The following is a 20,675-nucleotide window of genomic DNA, read 5'->3' on the forward strand; positions in this document are numbered from 1 at the left end:
AGGAATGACCGCACTCTGACTGGAGCAACCTTAGAAATGGATATACTCAGCCAATGTGGAGAGAGCAAAATGAAAGACTTCAAGCCATCTCCCATGAATCATGGAAAGGGAAGTGTCGCAGGACAACTAACACCAGTGGAATACAACCGACTGACAGTGTCGGAGACTGTGTCGATAGATGAACCCACCGGTGGATACATGGAGATGTTGGAATACCGAAACTCGGCTAGAGGGTATGTAATGGCCCTGGAAGACGAAAAAGCCATGGAGGGTTATCTAGAAATGATGTTGCAAGGCACCACCCTCAAGCAGAAGGCGTACGGGACTTTGGCGTCGTCTGACATGCAGGCGGAAACGATCGAGCAGTTGGTGAGCCTTCCATGGAAAGCAGTAGTGTTGAGGTATTTCGAAGAGGAAATGAGGACTATGCCAAGGATACATGCTCTCGTGGCAAGTACCTTACGTAAGAACAGAGTTACAACTCAGGTTCGCCTGGTGCATGATGGGACTGACTCGCGAAGAATATGACTCAGAAGAAAGGAAGAGATCAAAAGAGGAAAATGTTTTCCTTATGACGAACCTGAGGGATCTGATAGTCCAGGAGGGAGCAGCAGTAGCGTGTGCGAAGCGGAGAGACGCTCTCTGTTTCATTCGATTCCTGATAGAGCAGATTTCAGTACCTGCATTAAACACTTGTGTTAAAATGTTGAGGGAAGGCGATGAGCGAACGAAAGCCTTATTCTTGCTAGCACTGCTGGATATGCAGCAAAGTAAACCGATGAGGGTGAACATGAAAGAACCTGAGGAGTTGGAACCCATGAAAAAGATAGACGAAATCAGGAGATTCTCAAACAAAGAATTGAGACTCACTAAAGAATCTATGGGAGCATTGCCGAAATCCAGTGAATACTGTGGACCGATCAAGAAGAAATCGTATGGCTACGTATCCGGGATCATAGGGATCGCGTACAATCCTTTCCTGAGTGAAGACATACGCGATTGCTTCTTCGATTATGAGCAGGCGGTGTTGCTAAGATTCTGGATGTCCAGAATTGTAACGATTAAGAGCGTTAACAATACACAGGCCGAATTGGGACTGGTCTTGGAAGAAGAGGTGACTGCACCTTCAGTACCAAAATCCGACAAAAGAGTGGAGTTTGGGTTGGGGTTCTCAGATGAATTACTGAGAACGAGCTTGATGACAGTGTGGGAATTGATGAGGCCATCATGGTGTCCTAGTCCCAACGCTGACTCAATATTACGGGCGACACAAGACGTACAGGGGGAACTGAATGCAGACTGTAACCTGCGTGACCTCAACATCATATATAATGTGATGATAACAGCCTCTAAGAGCAACGGAGAAGATAAAGTGGAGTTGCCTGGCTGGGGACCAGAAGACTGGGTCAAACCTGGTAGCTGTCTGGCGGAAGTCTGTGGACTGGAGGGTCACGTTTGTGGAGGTTTGGACTGTGTGAAGACCCTGGAGAAACAACACAAGCAATTGACGGTATTGTTTGGAAATGTAGTGATGAAAGCTAAAACAGAAACGGAACTGATAGCAGATTGCCATGGAGGAACCGATGTGAATCTAGTGACTGCACTAGGATTCTACAGCATGTTTGGTTCTTTAGAGTCACTATTGAATCTAGAACAGAAACATGAGATGGTCACAGCCATCAGTGTAGAAGTATTCCCAGGAGTTCTACAGACTGAACAGAAATACATAGGGAAATGGAGGGAAGTAATCGAGACAGAAATGAACATCAGACACAGCGAGACTTATTGTAGACCATCAGGAGCACGATATTTGGTGGGTTCAACGTTGGCTCCAATGTGCAAGAGCAGATACCCTGTACATTTCGTGGCTGTGGACGTGAAGAGTACAAGAACGATCGTGGATCAAGCCTTCTCAGTGCCAAAGTGTGTGAGATTGGCGAGAATGTCTAAAAAGTCTTACGAGTTACTATGTAAGATGTTCTCAGCAGTTCCAGAGAGAAACAAAGAAGAATTGGAGTCAATACTAGGAAAGAAGTTCATGGGATATGTGAGAGGGAACTTCAGTGACTTTGAGAGACAGAAACAGAGAGGATCAACTGTCACAGATTACAATGCAGTAGATGAGAATGATGAAGTCCACCGAGTGATGATGGAAGTGGAACCATTGCTGGAAGCTTCGGGAAAACGTAATTGGAGGAGCATCATGTTGACGCATGACGAGTTTCCTTGCCACTGCTTGCTGCAGACCTGGTGGTATCCCAAGCGTAGTAATCTGATGTTGATCTGGGACTCTGGAGAGCTGCTCTCCATGGGTTTACCAGATTCATCACAGTTCGTAACGATAGTGATAGTGGGAGTTATGATGGCGATACGATGGCTGGAAGCTCATGTGAGAGAAAATAACAGACAGGAGGCACCGACGAGAGAACAGTTGCGGAAATTAGATTGTCTAAAGATTAGATCTTTTTGAGACAATGTGCAAAGTTCTAAACATTCCGATGGAAGTGAAGAAGATATGGGCAAGGAAACGATTGATGCCATGGTTCAGAGCTAACATGACTGCATGGTTGTACGAGTATGCGAAAAAGCATATGTCGAAGCACGGCAGGGTGTACAGTGAATATCAGCTGGACATTGGAGCAGGAGCTTTCAAGCGAGCTCTCGTGACTCATCGGAGTGCAGTGACCACCGCTGTGAAAAGAATTTCCAGGACGAGTGAACGTAGTGGAAAGGAGAAGGCAGAGATGCTGAAAGAAGATTTGGAGAGAAACCCGACGTTGTGTCTCCACAACAGCTTCTGCAGGAACAGAGAATCTAACGTGGATCCCCTACCTTTGTTGTAAACAGAGGGTGGAAGAGCAGAAGTGTTGGAGGACGGCTTCCAGCAGCGTCAGGATAGCTATCGACGTGTTACAAGATACGGAAACTGAGAGTGCAGAGTCAGTATCACAGGAGGAAGAAAAGGAACATTGACGGATGACCGAAAGAAGAGATGAAATTAGAAGAATTTAGAAGTTTTAGAACTTCTAAACGACGAAAAAAGAAGAAAACAAAGGAGTGATGAAGAAAAGTTAAAACTCAGAATTGTTTTATGTGTGTGAAAAACTCAAGTGAGAAACCAAGCAACCAAGTTGTAATTGAAAACTGAAACATTAAGTTGAGTTTTGAAATTGTTGCATTTATAAATTTGCATTTTGATTTTAGTTGAAGTGGCTTTAGAGACACTCACTTACTATTTATTTAGAAAGGCTTAAGTGAAGGAGTATATTTAAATATTCCAGCCTGCATGACTGTTTTTAATCAGCTAGGAGAACTGATCACTTTGTGGTGACATGGAAGGCTTGAGCAATCTCTCGAAGAGGGAGATTGTTTCATTGTTCTTTCTAACCACAGAGTTTCTTAGTTTTAGTATTCAGGACAATAACAAGCAAGATTTCCGAAGGGAAAAGCGTAGTAGGATAATTTTAGCTTGTTGGTTGGCAGGACTGTCCTGCAAGCCAACACCTTTTAAATCTAAGAGAAAAAGTTTTAATCGGGACATTGACATTGGAAGTCAGAATATATGTTTTATCTTAAGTCATATCCTCAATGTGCAGATTAATGAGAGAACTTGAACGCTATAGTGATGTAGTATGATGCCATTTATATTCTGCAGTGAGTCGATGTGACGTGGATAAGAGTAATTTCGTGCATTTTGTAAATTCTGTTCGATGACACTGTGACCATTTTACGAACATTGCGTGATTCAATGAGGACATTGACCGGACTGTCCGGGGAGTATGTGACATTCGATTAGAATGTGAAAAATGCAATCTCTGCAGAATTCGAATTTTTAGCAGCGAGCCTTCCGGATTGGTGATTATTAAGAACTAAAAACGTTATTGGAACGATTGGCCAGACGGTGAGGGCTAGAATATTCTGGTATTTTAACATTTCAAAAATTCGAATTATGACGTCATATTTCTGAGAAACGTCAGAAACGGCCATTTTGGCTAAAACAAGAAAGAAAAAGAGAACAACATTAGCTGCGCTAACAACAACTACGAAATCGAGATTGGAAAACAACAACGAGTTACCAAGTAACAGAGAACACTCCGAGTTGCAACTACTGTGCCGCTACAATAGTTGCAAGGCCGTTGCGAACAACGGTGAAGGGTGAAAGACGGCCTTCCGGATTAAGAAGAAATCAGGATTAACAAGCTTGATCCAGCAGATTTGTCAATCCGGAGGGGTAAAGGAACTGAAATTTTTATCCTGTTACATAAACTTTTAGCTTCTTGTCATGTCCTGATTTGAATTTAATTAACATCTGGATTCATTTTGATAAGGATGAGAAGCTAGGAGTAGGGGGAAAGGGTTGATCCATCTTCGATGGAGATGATGATGTTTATCTACTGAACAAAAACAATAGTAATATAATAAGTAGTAGCCCTGTTTTTAGGAGTGACCTCGTGGTCTGGGGATACTGAGACCCAGCTATGAGCTCACTATTTCTGCATGTAATCTAGTTAATTTGAGTGTTTTGACCGAAGCCGAAAGCAGTAACGTTTTGTCGACCCGATGTTAGAAAGACCACCGAAAAGTACTGGCTTGGTAGAGACGGTGAAAAGCATATAAAGCTCTGTTTAGACGTTAGCCAGTCGTCTTAAGACTTAGTTTTGTCTTCCGTCGATATGTATCTTCCGGGCGAATGTTACATATAAAGGACACTGAAAACATTGGGTTTTCTTAGAGTCGCTAAGAGAAATATTTACACAACTGATATGATACCAGCTAGAACAACAATCACATCTGATCCAATTTATCAGTCCTGAAGGTTTTAAGCAATCTTTGCTTGTACACTCTTTGTTGTTTTTCCTCATCTTGACGTAGCATAAACGTAAAAAAAAGGATTTTGACTGGACTTTAGGGGACTGAACTAACCCATGATAAGCGGTTAGTGGGAATTTTACAAATCAGCAAATAAAAAAAAGACAACTAAATTAATTTAAATTTTAAAATCGAATTATAAAAATCAAAAACAAGGAACAATCTCACCCGAGCTCAGTAGGTCCAGCGGCGCACCACCAGACTCCTCAAGCCAGTTCCAGTTCCCCACCTCCCCACAGAAAGCCACTTGACATACCTGTCTCTAAAATCCCTCAGAGGGCGCTCCACATACAGGCACAAACATCAAACATAACAAATCTATTTAATAAGTCTATCACAACAATTAGGCTAAAAGCATTCAAATTGTTCGTCACTCTCGTCGGATCATTTCCAATATGAAACTATTTAATAAGTTTTGTTGGAATGTCACAAAACCAACACAAACTCAGTGATCTTTGGCAAAACTGAAACTCGGGACTAATATCCCTTGGGCGTTTGCCTAGTTTCTGTTTTCTTGTATTATTATGATTTATTTTTGAATGAATGTTTTTGAAAAATAATTTGAATAAAATAATTCGTTATTTTAGTTAAAAAAGACCGTTAAACGTCAAAGTAAACACATCGTACTACCAAACTGCTCGAAATATAATTCGTTGGTGACATGAGTTTTCAGATCATTCTGGTCGAATGGCACAACAGTGTAGGGCATGAGTCATGTTAAAATCATAAAAGTTGCATATTTTGTAAATTATGTTCTGTCAGTTGATGGTTTTGTGACAGTATGTTAACTCTGTTGTTGTATTTCAGTGATATGTGTCCGGTGGGGTTTTAATTAAAGTTCTACAAACCAGTGTTTTACATGGTAGCAGGAGGTAGACGATGGCAAATACGAGTTATAAAACCCCGCCGCAATGGAAAGATGAAATGTCTTTTGAAACATGGAAGACAGAAGTGGATGTTTGGAATGCTATCACAGATTTAGCTGACGGGAAGAAAGGCCCTTGTGTGGCTTTATCACTTGGTAGTTCGAAACGTGAGATTGCCATGTCTATTCCACTTGATGAACTGAAAGCTAATGATGGGCTCACTAAGGTTCTTGCGCAGTTGAAGTTATCATTTGGGAAGGATACTGCAGACCAGTTATTTTCGGATTATGAGAAGTTTGAGACTATTCAACGGAACAGTATGCCTATAAATGACTACATCACCGCTTTCGAGAGTGCGAATCAACGATTAGTGAAACATGGGTTGGAATTACCTGATGGTATCTTAGCTTGCAAGCTATTACATTGTGCTGGTTTGGATGATCGCGATAAAAAGTTGGTTTTGTCGGCGACAGGAGACATCCAGTTTGTTAACATGAAAAAGAGTTTGAAGCGTATTTTTTCCACTGAAGTTTCTCAGAGGAACTCGTGTGCTCCGGTTGTGAAAGATGAACCGGTTTTTGCTGCAACAGGTGGTTTTCAACCAGGAGGATGGCAAAACCGTGGGGGACCACGGAGAGGAAGAGGAGTTCGTGGTTCTTTCAGGGGTGGAAGTTCTGGACGTCGAAATACAGCTGGGTCAAATCCCGTGGATAGAAGTACTGGAAAAATCAGTGTTTGTACCAACTGTGGTTCACGGTTCCACTGGGTTCGTGAGTGCCCTGATAAAGAGAAACAAGTTTTTGCTTCACAGGCAGAAACAGAAGAAGACGAAAAGGTAGATGAGACAGTTTTCTTGAATTTTGCGATGCTCACTGCTGCTCTTCTGAACGAAGCGTTTGGCAAGGCGGTTCTAGATTCAGCGTGTACTGCAACTGTGTCTGGACAAGTATGGATGGAAAACTATATTTCCCAGTTGCCGGATTATTTACAAGCTTTAGTTGAGCGTGAAAAAGTCGATACCCATGTTGTGTTCGGTGGTGGTGAGCGGATCAAAGTTGAACATAAGTGTTTCATACCTGTTAAAATCGGCAATGTTACTTGTTTTCTCGGAGTATTGGTTATTCCCGGTCAGTTGCCGTTATTGATTAGTGTTGCGTCGATGACTAAAGCAAGATTTAGTATTGATTTTCACACCAGTATGTTGAGTACATCAGATGGAGGAAAAATCCAGTTACAATGTTCGAAAACTGGACATTTGTTGCTGGATATCAGTTTTGGAAATGAAGAGTTCTGTTGCCTGAGTTCTGGTAATTTGAACTCTCAGCAAGTTATGAAGTTACATCGTCAGTTTGCTCATTGTGGTTCGACCAGACTAGAGAAGCTAATAGCTAAATCTGGTGCTAAAGTAGTGAATTGCACCGTTGCTGAAGTCGTACGTGACTGTGAAGTTTGCCAGAGGTTCGGACGAGCTACTCCGAAGCCAAGTGTGTCTTATCCTATCAGTATGGAATGGAATAATACTGTGGCTATGGATTTGCACGAGATGGCCCAGTCGGGACACACTTTGTGGTATTTACACGTGATTGACTTGTTTAGTCGTGTTAGTGCAGCTGTGTTCATTACAAACAAAAGACCGAGTACAATCATTGAAGGTTTTCTTCGTTGTTGGTGCTTGGTTTACGGATATCCGAAAGCTGTTTTAACTGATAATGGTGGTGAGTTTGACAATGCTGATTTTCAATCATTTGCTCAAAATAATGATATTATCGTGAAGACTACGGCAGCTTTTTCACCCTGGTCCAACGGCGTTGTTGAGCGGCACAACGCAGTTCTTACAGACATGCTGGAGAAATTACTGGCCGATGAATCAGTTTCTTTGAGTAAAGATATTGTTTTACAGCATGCCGTTTTTGCTAAAAATAGCTTGGCTAACAACGATGGCTTCTCACCGTTTCAAGTCGCGTTTGGTTTTGGACCGCATGTCCCATCTGTTCTTACCAATAAACTGCCAGCTTTGGAATGCGAGACCACTTGCGAAGTTGTAGCGCAAAACTTGAATGCGTTGCATAAGTCTAGAAAATTATTTATCGAAGCTGATTGCAGTAATCGCATCAGACGGGCTCTCAAAGCCAAAGTAGTGACTGACAAAGGGCCATTTGCTACTGGGAATAGCGTGTTTTATAAAAGGGACGGAGAACTGAAATGGCGAGGTCCTGCAAAAGTTATCGGTCAAGAAAGTAGTGTTGTTTTTGTGCGACATGGTGGCCGTGTTGTAAAAGTACACACTTCGCGATTGAAACGATGTGCAGATCAGTTTCAACAGATGTCAGAAGCAGAAGCTGGATTCGAGGAGAAAAAGGAAGTTTTTGGCGACAGTGGTTCAACAGACGCTGATCGCCAGGTTGTTGTTGATGAAACTGATGATGAAGGCGAAAATACAGCTACAATTGAACCTGGTATCGAAAAAGGACTCCGTATTGATGTACCAGGCGATACAGCAGTTAATTGTGTTCCAAACGACGTTGCTGAGACTATTTCTGAGGATTTATCACGAGAGTGCTTGAAACCTGCCGCTGGTCGACGGATTCGTTTTGTTTCACGCCAATCTGGGTTTGAAGGAGAAGAAATTGAAGCGATTGTCAAAAGCAGAGGAGGAAAGTCGACAGGTGTTCATAAAGACTGGTGGAATATTGTTTATGAATCTCCCAAAGAAATTAAAGGGAATTTGGATTGCGTTGACGTGTCAAAACTGGAGGATGTAGAAGTCAGTGCTCTGAACGCGACTGCAGATGTCTATTTTGAAGCGAAAATGGATGAAATGAAGAGTTGGAAGAAAAACGAAGTATTTGAGGAAGTTATCGACGAAGGGCAAGAATATCTGTCCTGCAAGTGGGTGCTCACTCAGAAGCCAGATAGAAAGAAAGCACGACTCGTAGTTAGGGGTTTTGAAGATCCAGATCTTCATAACGTCATAAAGGATTCTCCGACTTGCTCCAAAGATACTTTCAGGATAGTAGTATCACTCTGTGCCTCCAAGGCGTGGAAATGTAATTCGATGGATATAAGAACGGCGTTTTTACAAGGAAAACCTCTTACCCGTGATGTATATGTTATGCCACCGCCGGAAGTTGGATTATCGGGGAAACTCTGGAAATTACGAAAATGCGTTTACGGGCTTGTTGACGCGGCTCGACACTGGTATGATAAAGTTAAAGACGAAGTATTGGCCACAGGATGCTGTGTTTCAGAGTTTGATCCGTGTTTGTTTTACAAGAAAAATCAAGCGGGTGAAATAGTTGGACTGTTAACTACCCATGTTGACGATTTTTTGTGGGCTGGCACCGAACAGTTTGAATATTCTGTGATGAAGTCGCTTGACGTGGTTTTCGACATCAGATCGACAGAGACAGCTCCATTTCGTTATCTTGGGTTTGACTTATCGCAAACGGAAAGAGGAATTAAACTGGACTTATCCTCGTATGTAGAAGAATTGCGGGAGATTATTGTGCCAAAACATGATTTTGTGGTCAACAAGTTTGCTAGGCGTGATATGCGTGCTATTCTGGGGAAGTTACAATGGGTCGCATCACAGGTTCGTCCTGATGTGTCTTTTCAAGTATGTCAATTGCTTGGTTCGTCCAAAGATTGGCAGCGCTCACATTTCTTAGCTGTCAATAAAATTGTGAGAAAATTGAGGTATTCTGCATCTGATTCATATTTGATGTTCGAGAATCTTGGAAGTGCAGATGAGTGGAAACTGAACGTTTTTACCGATTCTTCTCTTGGAAATTTGCCTTGTGGTGGCACCCAGTCCGGTTATTTGGTCTTTTTACAGGCGTCTGACAAAAGACCTGCTCTTTTGAGCTGGAAGTCTCAGAAACTGAGACGTGTTGTCAGGAGCACTTTATGCGGAGAAACAATTTCTTGTGTAAATGCAGTTGATGCTGCATTTCTTTGTCAAAAGATTATTTCTGAGTTAACGGGGGAAAATGTCAATATTCGAACATATACGGATAATCTTTCTTTAGTGCAAAACGTTTTCTCAACGAAAGTTCAGAAAGACAAGAGACTGAGAGTGGATATAGCGTATTTGCGTTCTTTGATCAATGATGGAATTCTACACCAGTTAAAATGGGTTCCTACAGACGAGGAATTGGCAGATTGCCTAACAAAGTTATCTCCAAAGTCGTCGGAAAGTTTGCAACAATTTATGTTGGGCCAGAAAAGTATTTAGTTATATCGAGTGACTGCTCATGATAATATTTTTCTTGCCACCAGAAAGTCTCCGTATAGCACTTGTTATTCCTTTCTTGAGTTATTTTCATTACTCTCTTTTTGTTCACAGCTGGATAATTCGTTACTGGACAACTATTCCAATATTCAGTAATCCATTCGCCGATCATTGATGATCCATGCGAACTCAATAAGAAAGTCTGGGGAATATGTGACAGTATGTTAACTCTGTTGTTGTATTTCAGTGATATGTGTCCGGTGGGGTTTTAATTAAAGTTCTACAAACCAGTGTTTTACAGGTTTGGGTAGTCCAGTTTCATAGAAGCTGCCATAAGTTATTTCGAATTTTCTATAAGGGCAAGCAAAAATCCGATCTAGAAAAAACTTTATACAGCCTTGGTATGGCCTTATGCAACCTGTACACGGGACGTTGCTTGACTGATAGTGCTTTTTTAGTTGCTGTTTTGTAAGTTTATTTGGTTTATTGATGAGTTTTTTTTATGTTTTTAAGATTCAAGATTCGAATGCATCTCTAAAAAATGGGAGATCACTGTGCACCTGGAAAATGTGATTGCTCGTCTTCGGCAACTATTGATTCATCTGATTTGTTCAGCTTGTTTTTGAAAATTGACATGGATAATCTAGTATGCCTCAATGAGCTCGAGCCAGGAAGCGCTAAAACAGTCTTCAGGCCATGGGATGAGAGATTATCGACTGGGCCGTGCGTGAAAAGCGATGTTGATGAAGAACTGTTATTTAACATACCTTTCTGCGGAATAGTACGTCTTAAAAAGTTAACTGTCATAGGTCCGGATGATTCCTCTCATCCAAAAACGGTGCGGCTCTTTAACGCGAAAAAACCGCTCGAGTTTGACGAAGCTTCCAATATTGATGTAAGCCAAACCATAAAGCTAAGTATAGATACAGAAGGCGCATTGCATTATCCGGTAAAGCAAACAAAGTTTCAGAATTTATCGATGCTTTCACTTCATTTTTCCGATAATTTTGGAGATGATTCGACACAAATAAATTTTATTGGGTTGCAAGGTGACTACATAAGAGATTTCCGCCCCGAGTTAACGATAACGAGTTACGAAATTGCGGCGAACCCAGCTGATCACAAAGCGTCATCCCAAAATTTTGTTCCACACGGAATTTCCTGAAGATTGTTTGAATTATTCAGTGAACAATACTCAGTTGAATAAACTGTTGCAGTTCCGTTTATAAAATATCCATTTGCTGACCAATTCCACTACCACTGTTATATTGGGATTAGTACCCTTGCGATAAGCAAGGGTATTGCAATCGGGTACCAGACTTTTTTCCCGTAAATCACTTTGTTCACAGGACGTCTGGCCTCATCTCTAGTGGTACCTTGTATCATAATGTAAATTGTTTCTGTTGCAAATAATTAATTTTTCGGCCAATTATTTGTCTGATTATCTTTTTTCGGCTAAGTTGGCAAATCTTGGAATTGTTTTTTTTTGCTGCGCGCATACTTTTAATGTTGCTTTATCACGTTCTTCTTTTTACACATGATCCTTCTAAACGTGCGTTTCAGGGCCTGAAACGCACGTTAATGCATGTCTCAGGTCTTCCCCACCATATTTGTCATAGGTCCGGATGATTCCTCTCATCCAAAAACGGTGCGGCTCTTTAACGCGAAAAAACCGCTCGAGTTTGACGAAGCTTCCAATATTGATGTAAGCCAAACCATAAAGCTAAGTATAGATACAGAAGGCGCATTGCATTATCCGGTAAAGCAAACAAAGTTTCAGAATTTATCGATGCTTTCACTTCATTTTTCCGATAATTTTGGAGATGATTCGACACAAATAAATTTTATTGGGTTGCAAGGTGACTACATAAAAGATTTCCGCCCCGAGTTAACGATAACGAGTTACGAAATTGCGGCGAACCCAGCTGATCACAAAGCGTCATCCCAAAATTTTGTTCCACACGGAATTTCCTGAAGATTGTTTGAATTATTCAGTGAACAATACTCAGTTGAATAAACTGTTGCAGTTCCGTTTATAAAATATCCATTTGCTGACCAATTCCACTACCACTGTTATATTGGGATTAGTACCCTTGCGATAAGCAAGGGTATTGCAATCGGGTACCAGACTTTTTTCCCGTAAATCACTTTGTTCACAGGACGTCTGGCCTCATCTCTAGTGGTACCTTGTATCATAATGTAAATTGTTTCTGTTGCAAATAATTAATTTTTCGGCCAATTATTTGTCTGATTATCTTTTTTCGGCTAAGTTGGCAAATCTTGGAATTGTTTTTTTTGCTGCGCGCATACTTTTAATGTTGCTTTATCACGTTCTTCTTTTTACACATGATCCTTCTAAACGTGCGTTTCAGGGCCTGAAACGCACGTTAATGCATGTCTCAGGTCTTCCCCCACCATATTTTGATTAAAAAAACCAATTTATAAAGTAATTGGTTTTTTAATCAAAATATGGAGGGGGAAGACCTGAGACATGCATACACGTACGTTTCAGGCACACAAATTTATGGTACTCGGAATAGTCAAATATTTGACTTTTTGACCGTTTTTGAAATTTTGTCTGTTCTTAAAATTTAACCCCAAACTTGAAATTGTGTGTTCAATGGAGGTAACAGGTAGTGGAACTAATATAGTGGGACCCCCAAATTTGTTTTACTGATATTTATTTTTCTCGGACCGTGTTTTTTAAAAATTTTTGAGTTTTCTCGAAAACTACCCGGGCATATCTGACTTTTTGAGTTCAATTCGAAGATCGGGTTGCCAGAAGCTCATTTGATACTTCAATTATGCCCCATTTTTTTGACACCAATATTTATTGGTTCTCGGAAAAGTCAAATTTTTGATTTTTTGATCGTTTTTTAAAACATTTCGAGCATCTCGTGAACTAAGAACTGGCTGCGAAAATTTTTCCACTAAGCTTGTAATTAGCAAGCGTTATTAAATCGCAATGTAGATTTTTTTTCAGGTTAACAACTAGTTAAACAAAATCAGTTGAATCACTTATGATGCTGCTGTGCTGACATGCTCAATTTCATGGAAATTCAAATTTAACTACTGTGTAGGTACTTGTTACTACAGTGTAGTTTCAGGGGGGACTTGAAACTTTTAAAGTTTTTCACGAAATTAGTTTTTTTTAAGCTCAACTGGTGTCTGCTCAAAGGTTGTTTCCGCTTTATAAGTTTTGATCAGTTATAAGTTTGAATTTGAAATGTCTTGATTGGCATATTTGCCTCGTTTTCAACTTTGATAAAAATAGGTATTTTGAGTGTGTATGGAATTGGGTTTTTAAAACTATTTATAGACGCTTGGGAAAATATTATCACTTTTTGTAAAAAGTTTTTTTCTCAACAACCTTTCTACCGATTTTCAAAAAAAAAAGATAGAAAGACCGCCTATATTAATGTGAGCCTGCATACTCCTGTGGTCTCTTTTTGCTTTGTCCCTTTATCTACAGCCTTCGAAAAGTCTGTGCGGGAACATCTGACTGATGTTTTTGATATTTTAGTTTTCTCAAAGCTTAACATATAAGATTTTCGTTTCAATGAATAAAACGGATTTGAAACACTTTCCTCTATAAGCGGCTACGCCCAAACTTTCTTTTACATTTAAAACTATTTAAAACTATTGAATATTTTTTTAAACTTTTCTTGAAAACCAACCTCCCAAACCTGAGGTTGTGGTTTCACTTAAGATAACGGGCATTGGGAAGCTCATATATATTAGATACAAATCACAATTTTTTTTACACAAAATTATCATCCTTGGAAAACTCAGATTTTTTGTTGTTTTTTGTCGTTTTTATGAATTTTACTAAAAAATACATTACCATATTTGGATTTAGGTTCAACTTAAAGCACGGGCTGTGGGAAGCTCCTTTGCATACGCGACTACGGCCAATTTTATGGACAGAAAAAATAAGGGCTCTCAGAAAAATGAAAATTTTGTAATTTTGGCAGTTTTTTGAAACTTTTCGACTTCTCTCGAGAACTATCCTGCTAAACCTGGGTTTTTGGGTTCAAACGAATTTACCTGTTTGGATAAATTTTTCTGCATAAATGGCTACGCCCAATTTTCTTAAAACAAAAAACTATGATCCTCGGAAAAAGCTATTTATTCTCGTTTTTTGTACTTTTTTCTTTGACCGTATTTATTTGACCGAAAAAACTCTCCCTTCAAATCTGAGATGAAAATTTCAATGAGATGAAAAAGTTCAATTTTTTAATGATTATGTTGTATCACTAGTGGTGCGAAGCTCCACTTCGCCTTTTTTGTAAATTATCTTTGCATTTTGATTGAAAATTTTCCTGAAAATATTTTTTATCTTCGTTGATTGCTCAAATTTTTTCGGTTCCCGAGAAATCACGTTTTCAAGTTTTATCACAATTTAATAAGAGTCTGAAAGCTTTTCCAAAGAGTCGATTTGAATTAAATTTGTTTTTCTGGATTGAACGATTGATGGCAGCAAGTGATATACGTGCGTTCTAATGAAATTGAATAAATAAGTTACACAGGAATCTCATTTAAAAAATAAGTAAATATACAGAAAAAATTATTCTTTTTAAAATTTTTGTTATGGAAAACGCATTTGGATGTTTTTGGTCTTTTTAGGGTCTTGTTTCTATTTTATGGACTCGAAGATCTTAAAATAGCTGCTTATTGGAGCTACGTAGATGTTTTTTTTATTGTTCGTTGAATTTCTCACTAACCTTTCTGACCAAATGTTCTGTCCTACTTGCACAGCAACCGGCTATCCTTATTTAAATCTTTGTTTTCAGAGAATAAAGACGATGAAGTTTTCTTTTTTTTGAATGCTATAATTTTATTAACGGCAGAATGTATGAACAGCAAACCTAAAAAAAAAAGAGTTCGATTTTCATCAATTCCATTGTCTGGCTTTTGATTCTTCAGTTTTTTTTGTCTGTTTTTTTTCCAGTAGTTGTGGCACCGAAAACCTCAAGAATCCTTATTCTCTAAATTTTGTTGTTTTGCTGTTGGTGTTTTTTGCCTTAATTGGATGATCGAATTTTAAATCTGGAAGGTTTTTTAGGAGCCAAAAAGTTCTTGAACTAAAAAAAAAATTGACTGTAACATATAAATTTCTTCATTTTACTGTCAACTAGGTAACAATTGCAAAAGCAAAGGTCTTTAATTGGGAACTAGACTTTTTTCTCGTAAACATGTCTTTTCTTACTTCTGAAGTTACTTTATTAGTGAACCTTCGCAATTTCGAGGCTGCTCTCCATGTGGTCTACAGATAACGCGACTGTCTTTGTACTCTAAGGTCTGCGGATGAGTCTCGGTTGGACCTGTTTTTCAGTATGTATGAAATTGAAAAATTTTCCGTGAAAAAATGAATTTGCAGACTTTTGTTTATCTGCTTATGTTTTGTCGCCTTATTAGTCATATTTTAGGTTTTTCTTGTCCGGCCAGCAATTTTTGTTATAGATACAAGTTTTTGATGTTTTCCTGTAATTATAAAATTATTAGCCCTGATTTTTGTTCGTTTCGCTTAAAAGATTCGTTCGGCCAAAATGATTTCGGCTGATGTTTTATTGGCTTAGTCCTTTTAATTTCAGTTAATTCATGGGCAAAATTTTTGGTTACACAAAAAATTCAACTAGTTTGTCTTGCAAAAGTTCAATGTTTCAAAAAGACAAAAAAAGATCGAAAAAGACAGGGAAAAAAGATAGATAGATTGAAAAAAGGCTAAAAAACAGAAAAAAGATAGAAAATCCAGATAAAAATAATGAGAAAGAAAAATTGGAGACAACTGTTTGACAGTCGTACAAAATTTTTCAAAAGTTTTTTTAATGTTACAAATTTCTCATGGCATTTTTTTGTTTTCGGCTTAATGAACGCATTGTTGGCCTAGTGGTGGCTTGTTAAAAAAATGAAGACTTATTTAATGCTGTTTGTAGTGTTTCTTGACTATTTTTCTGATTTTTTTTCCATTCACCGAAATATATATATTTTTCGATTTTGTTATTTCGTCTCATTGTTTACAATGCTGTGATTGCGTTGTATCAAAAGTGAGGCTCGCCTATGTGTTTGAATTTGTTTTCTAAAGAAACGCATCTCATCGACCACGGCAAGTGATGCAAATATCTACTCACTATATATAGCTCAACACAATTGTTGACAAGATGTAAGCTTCCTAAACTCTTTGGTATAATTACCAGTTTAATATTGTTATTGAAAGCGATATAACAGTTTTTGAAAGACATCAAGTTTGAATTATGATACTTGTGGTCAAATTTTTGCTAGTGAATTAAATTTTCGTAAAATGCAATTAGACAGCTATAGGAGTTCGGATGCTGAGTTGTACAAAATAACGGCATTACCAAATGACGCTTTCTTCAACTTTGAGTTTTGCAAGCCGTCATCTCTACTGAGCAGTTCGATTGGATAGGTCTTGGTCACGTGTGCTTGCAGTAACCCTTGTGAGAAATAGCTAGCAATTGTGTTGAGAATATTCCGACGTCTAGGTGGTGGTATGTTAGCTATGGACACCCCCATTGCTTGCAGGTCTTTCGCACACAATAAAAGACTGTTGATTAGGAAGGCACAGTTCGATGTTCTGGTCAGGAGAATGCGGCCTCCCTTTCCCATGCATGACAGAGACAGATCCGCCGTCGCTCGGGGGGAGGACGAGGAGGTGGATCTGTGATTGGATTTATGACTGCCGTTTGTTTGATCACTGTAGATAGAGTTATCGATCTGGTATTGAATATTTCTCCATTTACCATTATTAGAACTACTGCTAATACTCCTAGTAGAATAGTGTGATGGTGATTGAGATACAATAGGGTTACCCTCTTTATGGTTGTTGTATCCCTCCAGGGTGAGATTGGGACATATGCGACCTCGGGTTTTTACTTTTAAAATTGATGGTGCAGCGGTGGTAGTAGCTGTGACGTCATTACTGTTACTGAAGGGGCGTGTGGGATGATTTGAGTTGAACTTAGTCTCCGTGGAAATACATGTAGAGGCGCTGTAGTGAGTGTTGTGTTGACCTTTTTCCTTTTTTTCCTGATTGATTATCTGCCTACTTCTATTTGCAGTTCCATTTTCCTTATTTGTGAGTAGGAGGTCACATTCGTCTCTGTCTGAACGAGTGTTTCTATTTTTGTTGCTGTTTAGGTTGCTTATTCCATGCTTATCGCTTATTCCGCCACAACTTCCATTACTCTTACCATCGCTTCTGCTGCTAATTCCATGTGGTGGCTGATGGACATGATGGAGAGTGGGATTAGATGAGTAGTTGGCCGCACTAACACCATTATCTTTACTGTTACTCCAACTACTATTAATACTACCTCTGCTACTCCTGCTTTCCATGCTAAGAGGAGTTTGGAGTTGAAACACATGCGTAGTGCTTGTAGTATTATGTCCAAGTGTTCTGGTATTTGCTGCTGTATGATCTTTTTTTGGACCTCTGTTATCATGGCGTTCATGTTGCTCTGTCATTAATTCATGCTTATGCTTTGGGCTGTTCAAGGCAGTTAGGCCGTGTATGTGATTGTGCATCGGTGTAGCGGACTTGGTATCTTTGATGCCGACTGTGTGTTGAATGAAGTCAAGACATGATTGACTGCTGTTGTCTATTGTGGCCATTACGTGTATGTGGTGAAGTGTGGCTAGTTGACTCACTGCCAGTCCAATATTCTTATGTGCATTCTTCACCATCAACCTTCCACCCTCTGGAACCTATGCAGACAGTTACTTAGGGATTAGCTACAGTTTAAGGTAGCCATGGTTTAAAAATTTAATCAGAAATTGACTGAGAAATTTTTGATGGTTTGAAATATAAGACCGTTTTTTCATCGGGTAAGCTTAATAAAACCGAAGGTAACATAACAGAGTCTCAAAACGGAGTCTCTTACCTGTAGTTTTTCATGCAGTGCCCACCAGGCTACCAAATAGTCCACGCCAACTATGGCCCCCTCTGAGAAGGACATATTGGAGGGTAAGAGACATAAATTGCATGAGCGAGTGACTGCGTAGTCTGAGAACAACTCGCTCTCCGCACAGATACCAAACACCCGATCGCCACTCCTTAACTCATTCTGCTCACTCGAATTGGTCCCTACTATTCCTGTAAAAACAAAGAATTTCACTCAAGAGTTATAAATGGATATGCATTTTCGTTTATGTTGGTTGTTATGAAAAGAGTTAACTTTGCTTTATGAACTTGTTTGTTTTGCTTGGATCGGCTTTTTAGTTTTTTTTTTTAGCTTGGATAGGTCTTTTAGCATATGCTTTTCAGTTTGTTAGTTTTTGCTTGGATTGGTTTTTGTAGCTTTGGAATTACCATAATCTATAAGGTAAGCGGGTTTAGTTAGGTTGGTCCATTTGAGAAATGGCGAGGTGCTTAATGTGCAATGAAACCTGAAATGCTGTAGTAATGGTCGCTGATGCTTTCATGGCTATCAGTTTCTTTTTTGTCTGCTTCCATTGCACTCTTCCTCTCTCTGCTATGGTGTGCACAATCGGAAGAAGTGGATAGACTCACTCCTCTCAATTCCACATGCACTTGGTCCTTGTCTCTCATTATCACTGGTGTTGCGTCCGACCTAACTCACAAACAGATCAAACAAGGTTGCTAACAAGCAACCAGAACAATAAAATAGAGACAACAAACACGCATTACATGCACCTTGTTTGTTTTCCAAGTATGTCTGTAGCGCCCGGGTTTAGGGGCTGTGTTTGGCGAGAGGCTATGAATTCATCTTTAGATTTCTATAGTTTGAAGAATAGTGTCAAAAAGATTAATTTGATGCTAATTAGTAGTAAGTGGTTAAAAGCCGCTTATACTTTTGAGTGACCCATATTTTGAAAAGGAAATGAATTGAATCAATTGTTCGTGGCTAATGACAACGCTTAAAACTTTTTTGACATCTTCGTTCATTTTTCTTCCAATTAAACTAATTTCCTGACTAATTTACTCGCACAGACCTGAAGAAAGAAGTCTCCCTCCTTGAAAGAACTCTCTTGACACTACTGTACACCTCTTTATCAGTGCTACTGCACACACTAGAGGTGCTGCTCATTGTTGTGGTAGAGTAGCCGGCGGAACTAGGTGAAGATATTCGTGGTTTCGTCCATGTTTCATCGGCACTGTTTCGCCGTGAATAGTCACCAGGGCCGGACGCCAGAGGAATTGTGTAGCTTCGGCCATAGATCTCACCAAGTGAGTCACTGGAACTAATCCCTTCTCTGCCATTCATGGGAATTGCCTCATTTCTTATTTGAGAGATCGTCTCAGGAGCTTGATTCATTTCATGCGGGGTGTGGTGGAAAGCAGGGGCTGATCTAGGATTTTCTCGATGGGGGGGGGGGGGAAGCGGGGCGGTTGATTTTACGAGCGCTCCGAGAACAGTATAAAGACCCTATTTTGACAAATTTAGCGCTGCAGGCAAATTTTTGAAAAAACGGATCAAAAATGCCATTTTTGGAGCACTTATTGGAAAATTTAGCCCAAAAAGTTGCGTTTTTTCGGCGCGCGCTCTCCTTCAAAACTAGTATATATTGGCGCGCATAGAAAATTTTTAAGGCTGTTTGGCCGAAAATGGATGTCATAAAATAATACCAAAGGGGGAATCTTTGGTTGGCGAGGGGATTTAATCCATGAGCCCCCTCCCTAAATCCGCCCCTGGCGAAAAGGTTTGGCATTAAAGTCGAAATGGTTAGTAGTTATCGGAGTGGTTGCAAAGTATCTATGGAAATACGGTTTTAAAATGATATTGTCAATAAGAAATCTGGTTGCATGTAGATTTTGTTTTTAGTTAATACGTAATAGTGAACAATCGAAGTAGATCCACAAACTGAACACTTGTGCTTGTTGGTTGTAGCTCACAGATACTTTCCAATTGTGGTTGTTGTCCTCCTCTTTCCAGCCAAAGAAATATGTTATTTTGTTTGTTGTGCTTTATACTTAGAAACAACTTAAAAATAACTGCAGTTCTTTTGAAGTTCAGTTGTCAGTCTACTTGTTGATTTTATTGAAGATAAACTGAAAGTATTCTGCCAATGAGTTGTCTTGTTTAATAAAGCTGATGCAGTTTTTTTAATACTTTGAGAAGAACGATGAATTAAGTCGTGGCAGGTTTCTTTTGTATCATTTGGATCCAATTTATTGCGTAAGAAAAAGCGCAGGACTTGTGATCTGCGATTTTTCGGAACGAAAAAAAACTACAGTCATGGCACAATTTGATTAATTACAAATGCAGATGACGAAGTAAGAGCATTTTTTCGCTGCACTAGCTATCAATGTGTAATAGGGTTGGGTTTTTCGCTCGTTTCGGTTTCAGATACTTGAAAGAAAGCTCTCGTGATACCATTTTGAAGTATTTTTAGTCCTGACCGGGATTCGAAAAAGAAGTCAAGAAAGCTCTCTCAATGTTTACGCTTGCGATTAGCAAGCGTTATGAAATTGGAATATAGACCTTTTTTTCAGGCTAACATTTTGTTTAACAGAACCGCTCAAATAACCTGTTATCTTGGTTCATAATGATTTCAAAGTTCTAAGAGTCTTCGGCATCCTTAGTCTAGAGGTAACGAATACGCCTGGGACGACAAAGGTCCAGGGTTTGAATCTGACCAGGATCTGTTTTTTTCCAAAGGGAAATTTTCAGTTCCAAAGAAATTGGAGGCTTATTATTTGTCTGCTTATGTTTTGTCGTCCTAGTTGC

General features: G+C 39.4%; 3 protein-coding genes across 4 annotated transcripts in view; 1 reads left to right on the forward strand and 2 right to left on the reverse strand.

The window, feature by feature from the left end:
* The window catches only part of LOC134842643 (uncharacterized), a 235,608-nt gene extending 230,409 nt beyond the window's left edge, over window positions 1-5,199 (reverse strand). Inside the window, exon 1 of the mRNA XM_063859083.1 lies at window positions 5,188-5,199. The gene's annotated coding sequence lies outside the window, so the exon portion shown is untranslated. The remainder of the gene's footprint in view (window positions 1-5,187) is intronic.
* A 5,284-nt stretch (window positions 5,200-10,483) lies between these two features.
* On the forward strand, window positions 10,484-11,401 carry LOC134856367 (PITH domain-containing protein 1-like). The gene has a single exon (XM_063872707.1). The coding sequence runs from the start codon at window positions 10,508-10,510 to the stop codon at window positions 11,129-11,131; it is 624 nt and encodes a 207-aa protein (XP_063728777.1). The 5' UTR covers window positions 10,484-10,507; the 3' UTR covers window positions 11,132-11,401.
* A 4,486-nt stretch (window positions 11,402-15,887) lies between these two features.
* On the reverse strand, window positions 15,888-20,012 carry LOC134842651 (uncharacterized). 2 transcript variants are annotated; one of them, XM_063859102.1, is made up of 5 exons: window positions 19,574-20,012; window positions 18,940-19,296; window positions 18,373-18,557; window positions 17,868-18,079; window positions 15,888-17,691 (listed from the first exon to the last, which is right to left on the reverse strand). In XM_063859102.1, exons 2-5 carry the CDS (start codon window positions 19,260-19,262, stop codon window positions 16,282-16,284), a joined length of 2,130 nt encoding a protein of 709 aa, XP_063715172.1. In that variant the 5' UTR covers window positions 19,263-19,296; window positions 19,574-20,012; the 3' UTR covers window positions 15,888-16,281. The 2 variants fall into 2 exon arrangements, with proteins under 2 accessions (XP_063715172.1, XP_063715167.1); XM_063859097.1 differs by lacking the exon at window positions 19,574-20,012 and having other exon boundaries at window positions 18,940-19,303.
* Window positions 20,013-20,675: the final 663 nt, after the last annotated feature.

Source organism: Symsagittifera roscoffensis, chromosome 1 (assembly GCF_963678635.1).
Source record: "Symsagittifera roscoffensis chromosome 1, txSymRosc1.1, whole genome shotgun sequence".
NCBI classification, from domain to species: Eukaryota; Metazoa; Xenacoelomorpha; order Acoela; family Convolutidae; genus Symsagittifera; species Symsagittifera roscoffensis.

Bases quoted from the DNA above. Each gene is read 5' to 3' on its own strand.
- LOC134842651 (XM_063859102.1), bottom strand. From the start codon at position 19,262: ATGAATCAAGCTCCTGAGACGATCTCTCAAATAAGAAATGAGGCAATT. The intron at 18,080-18,372 runs GTTTCATTGCAC...TTGTTTTTACAG, and splicing joins CCATTACTACAGCATTTCAG to GAATAGTAGGGACCAATTCG. The intron at 17,692-17,867 runs GTAAGAGACTCC...CTGTCTGCATAG, and splicing joins CACTGCATGAAAAACTACAG to GTTCCAGAGGGTGGAAGGTT.
- LOC134856367 (XM_063872707.1), top strand. From the start codon at position 10,508: ATGGGAGATCACTGTGCACCTGGAAAATGTGATTGCTCGTCTTCGGCA.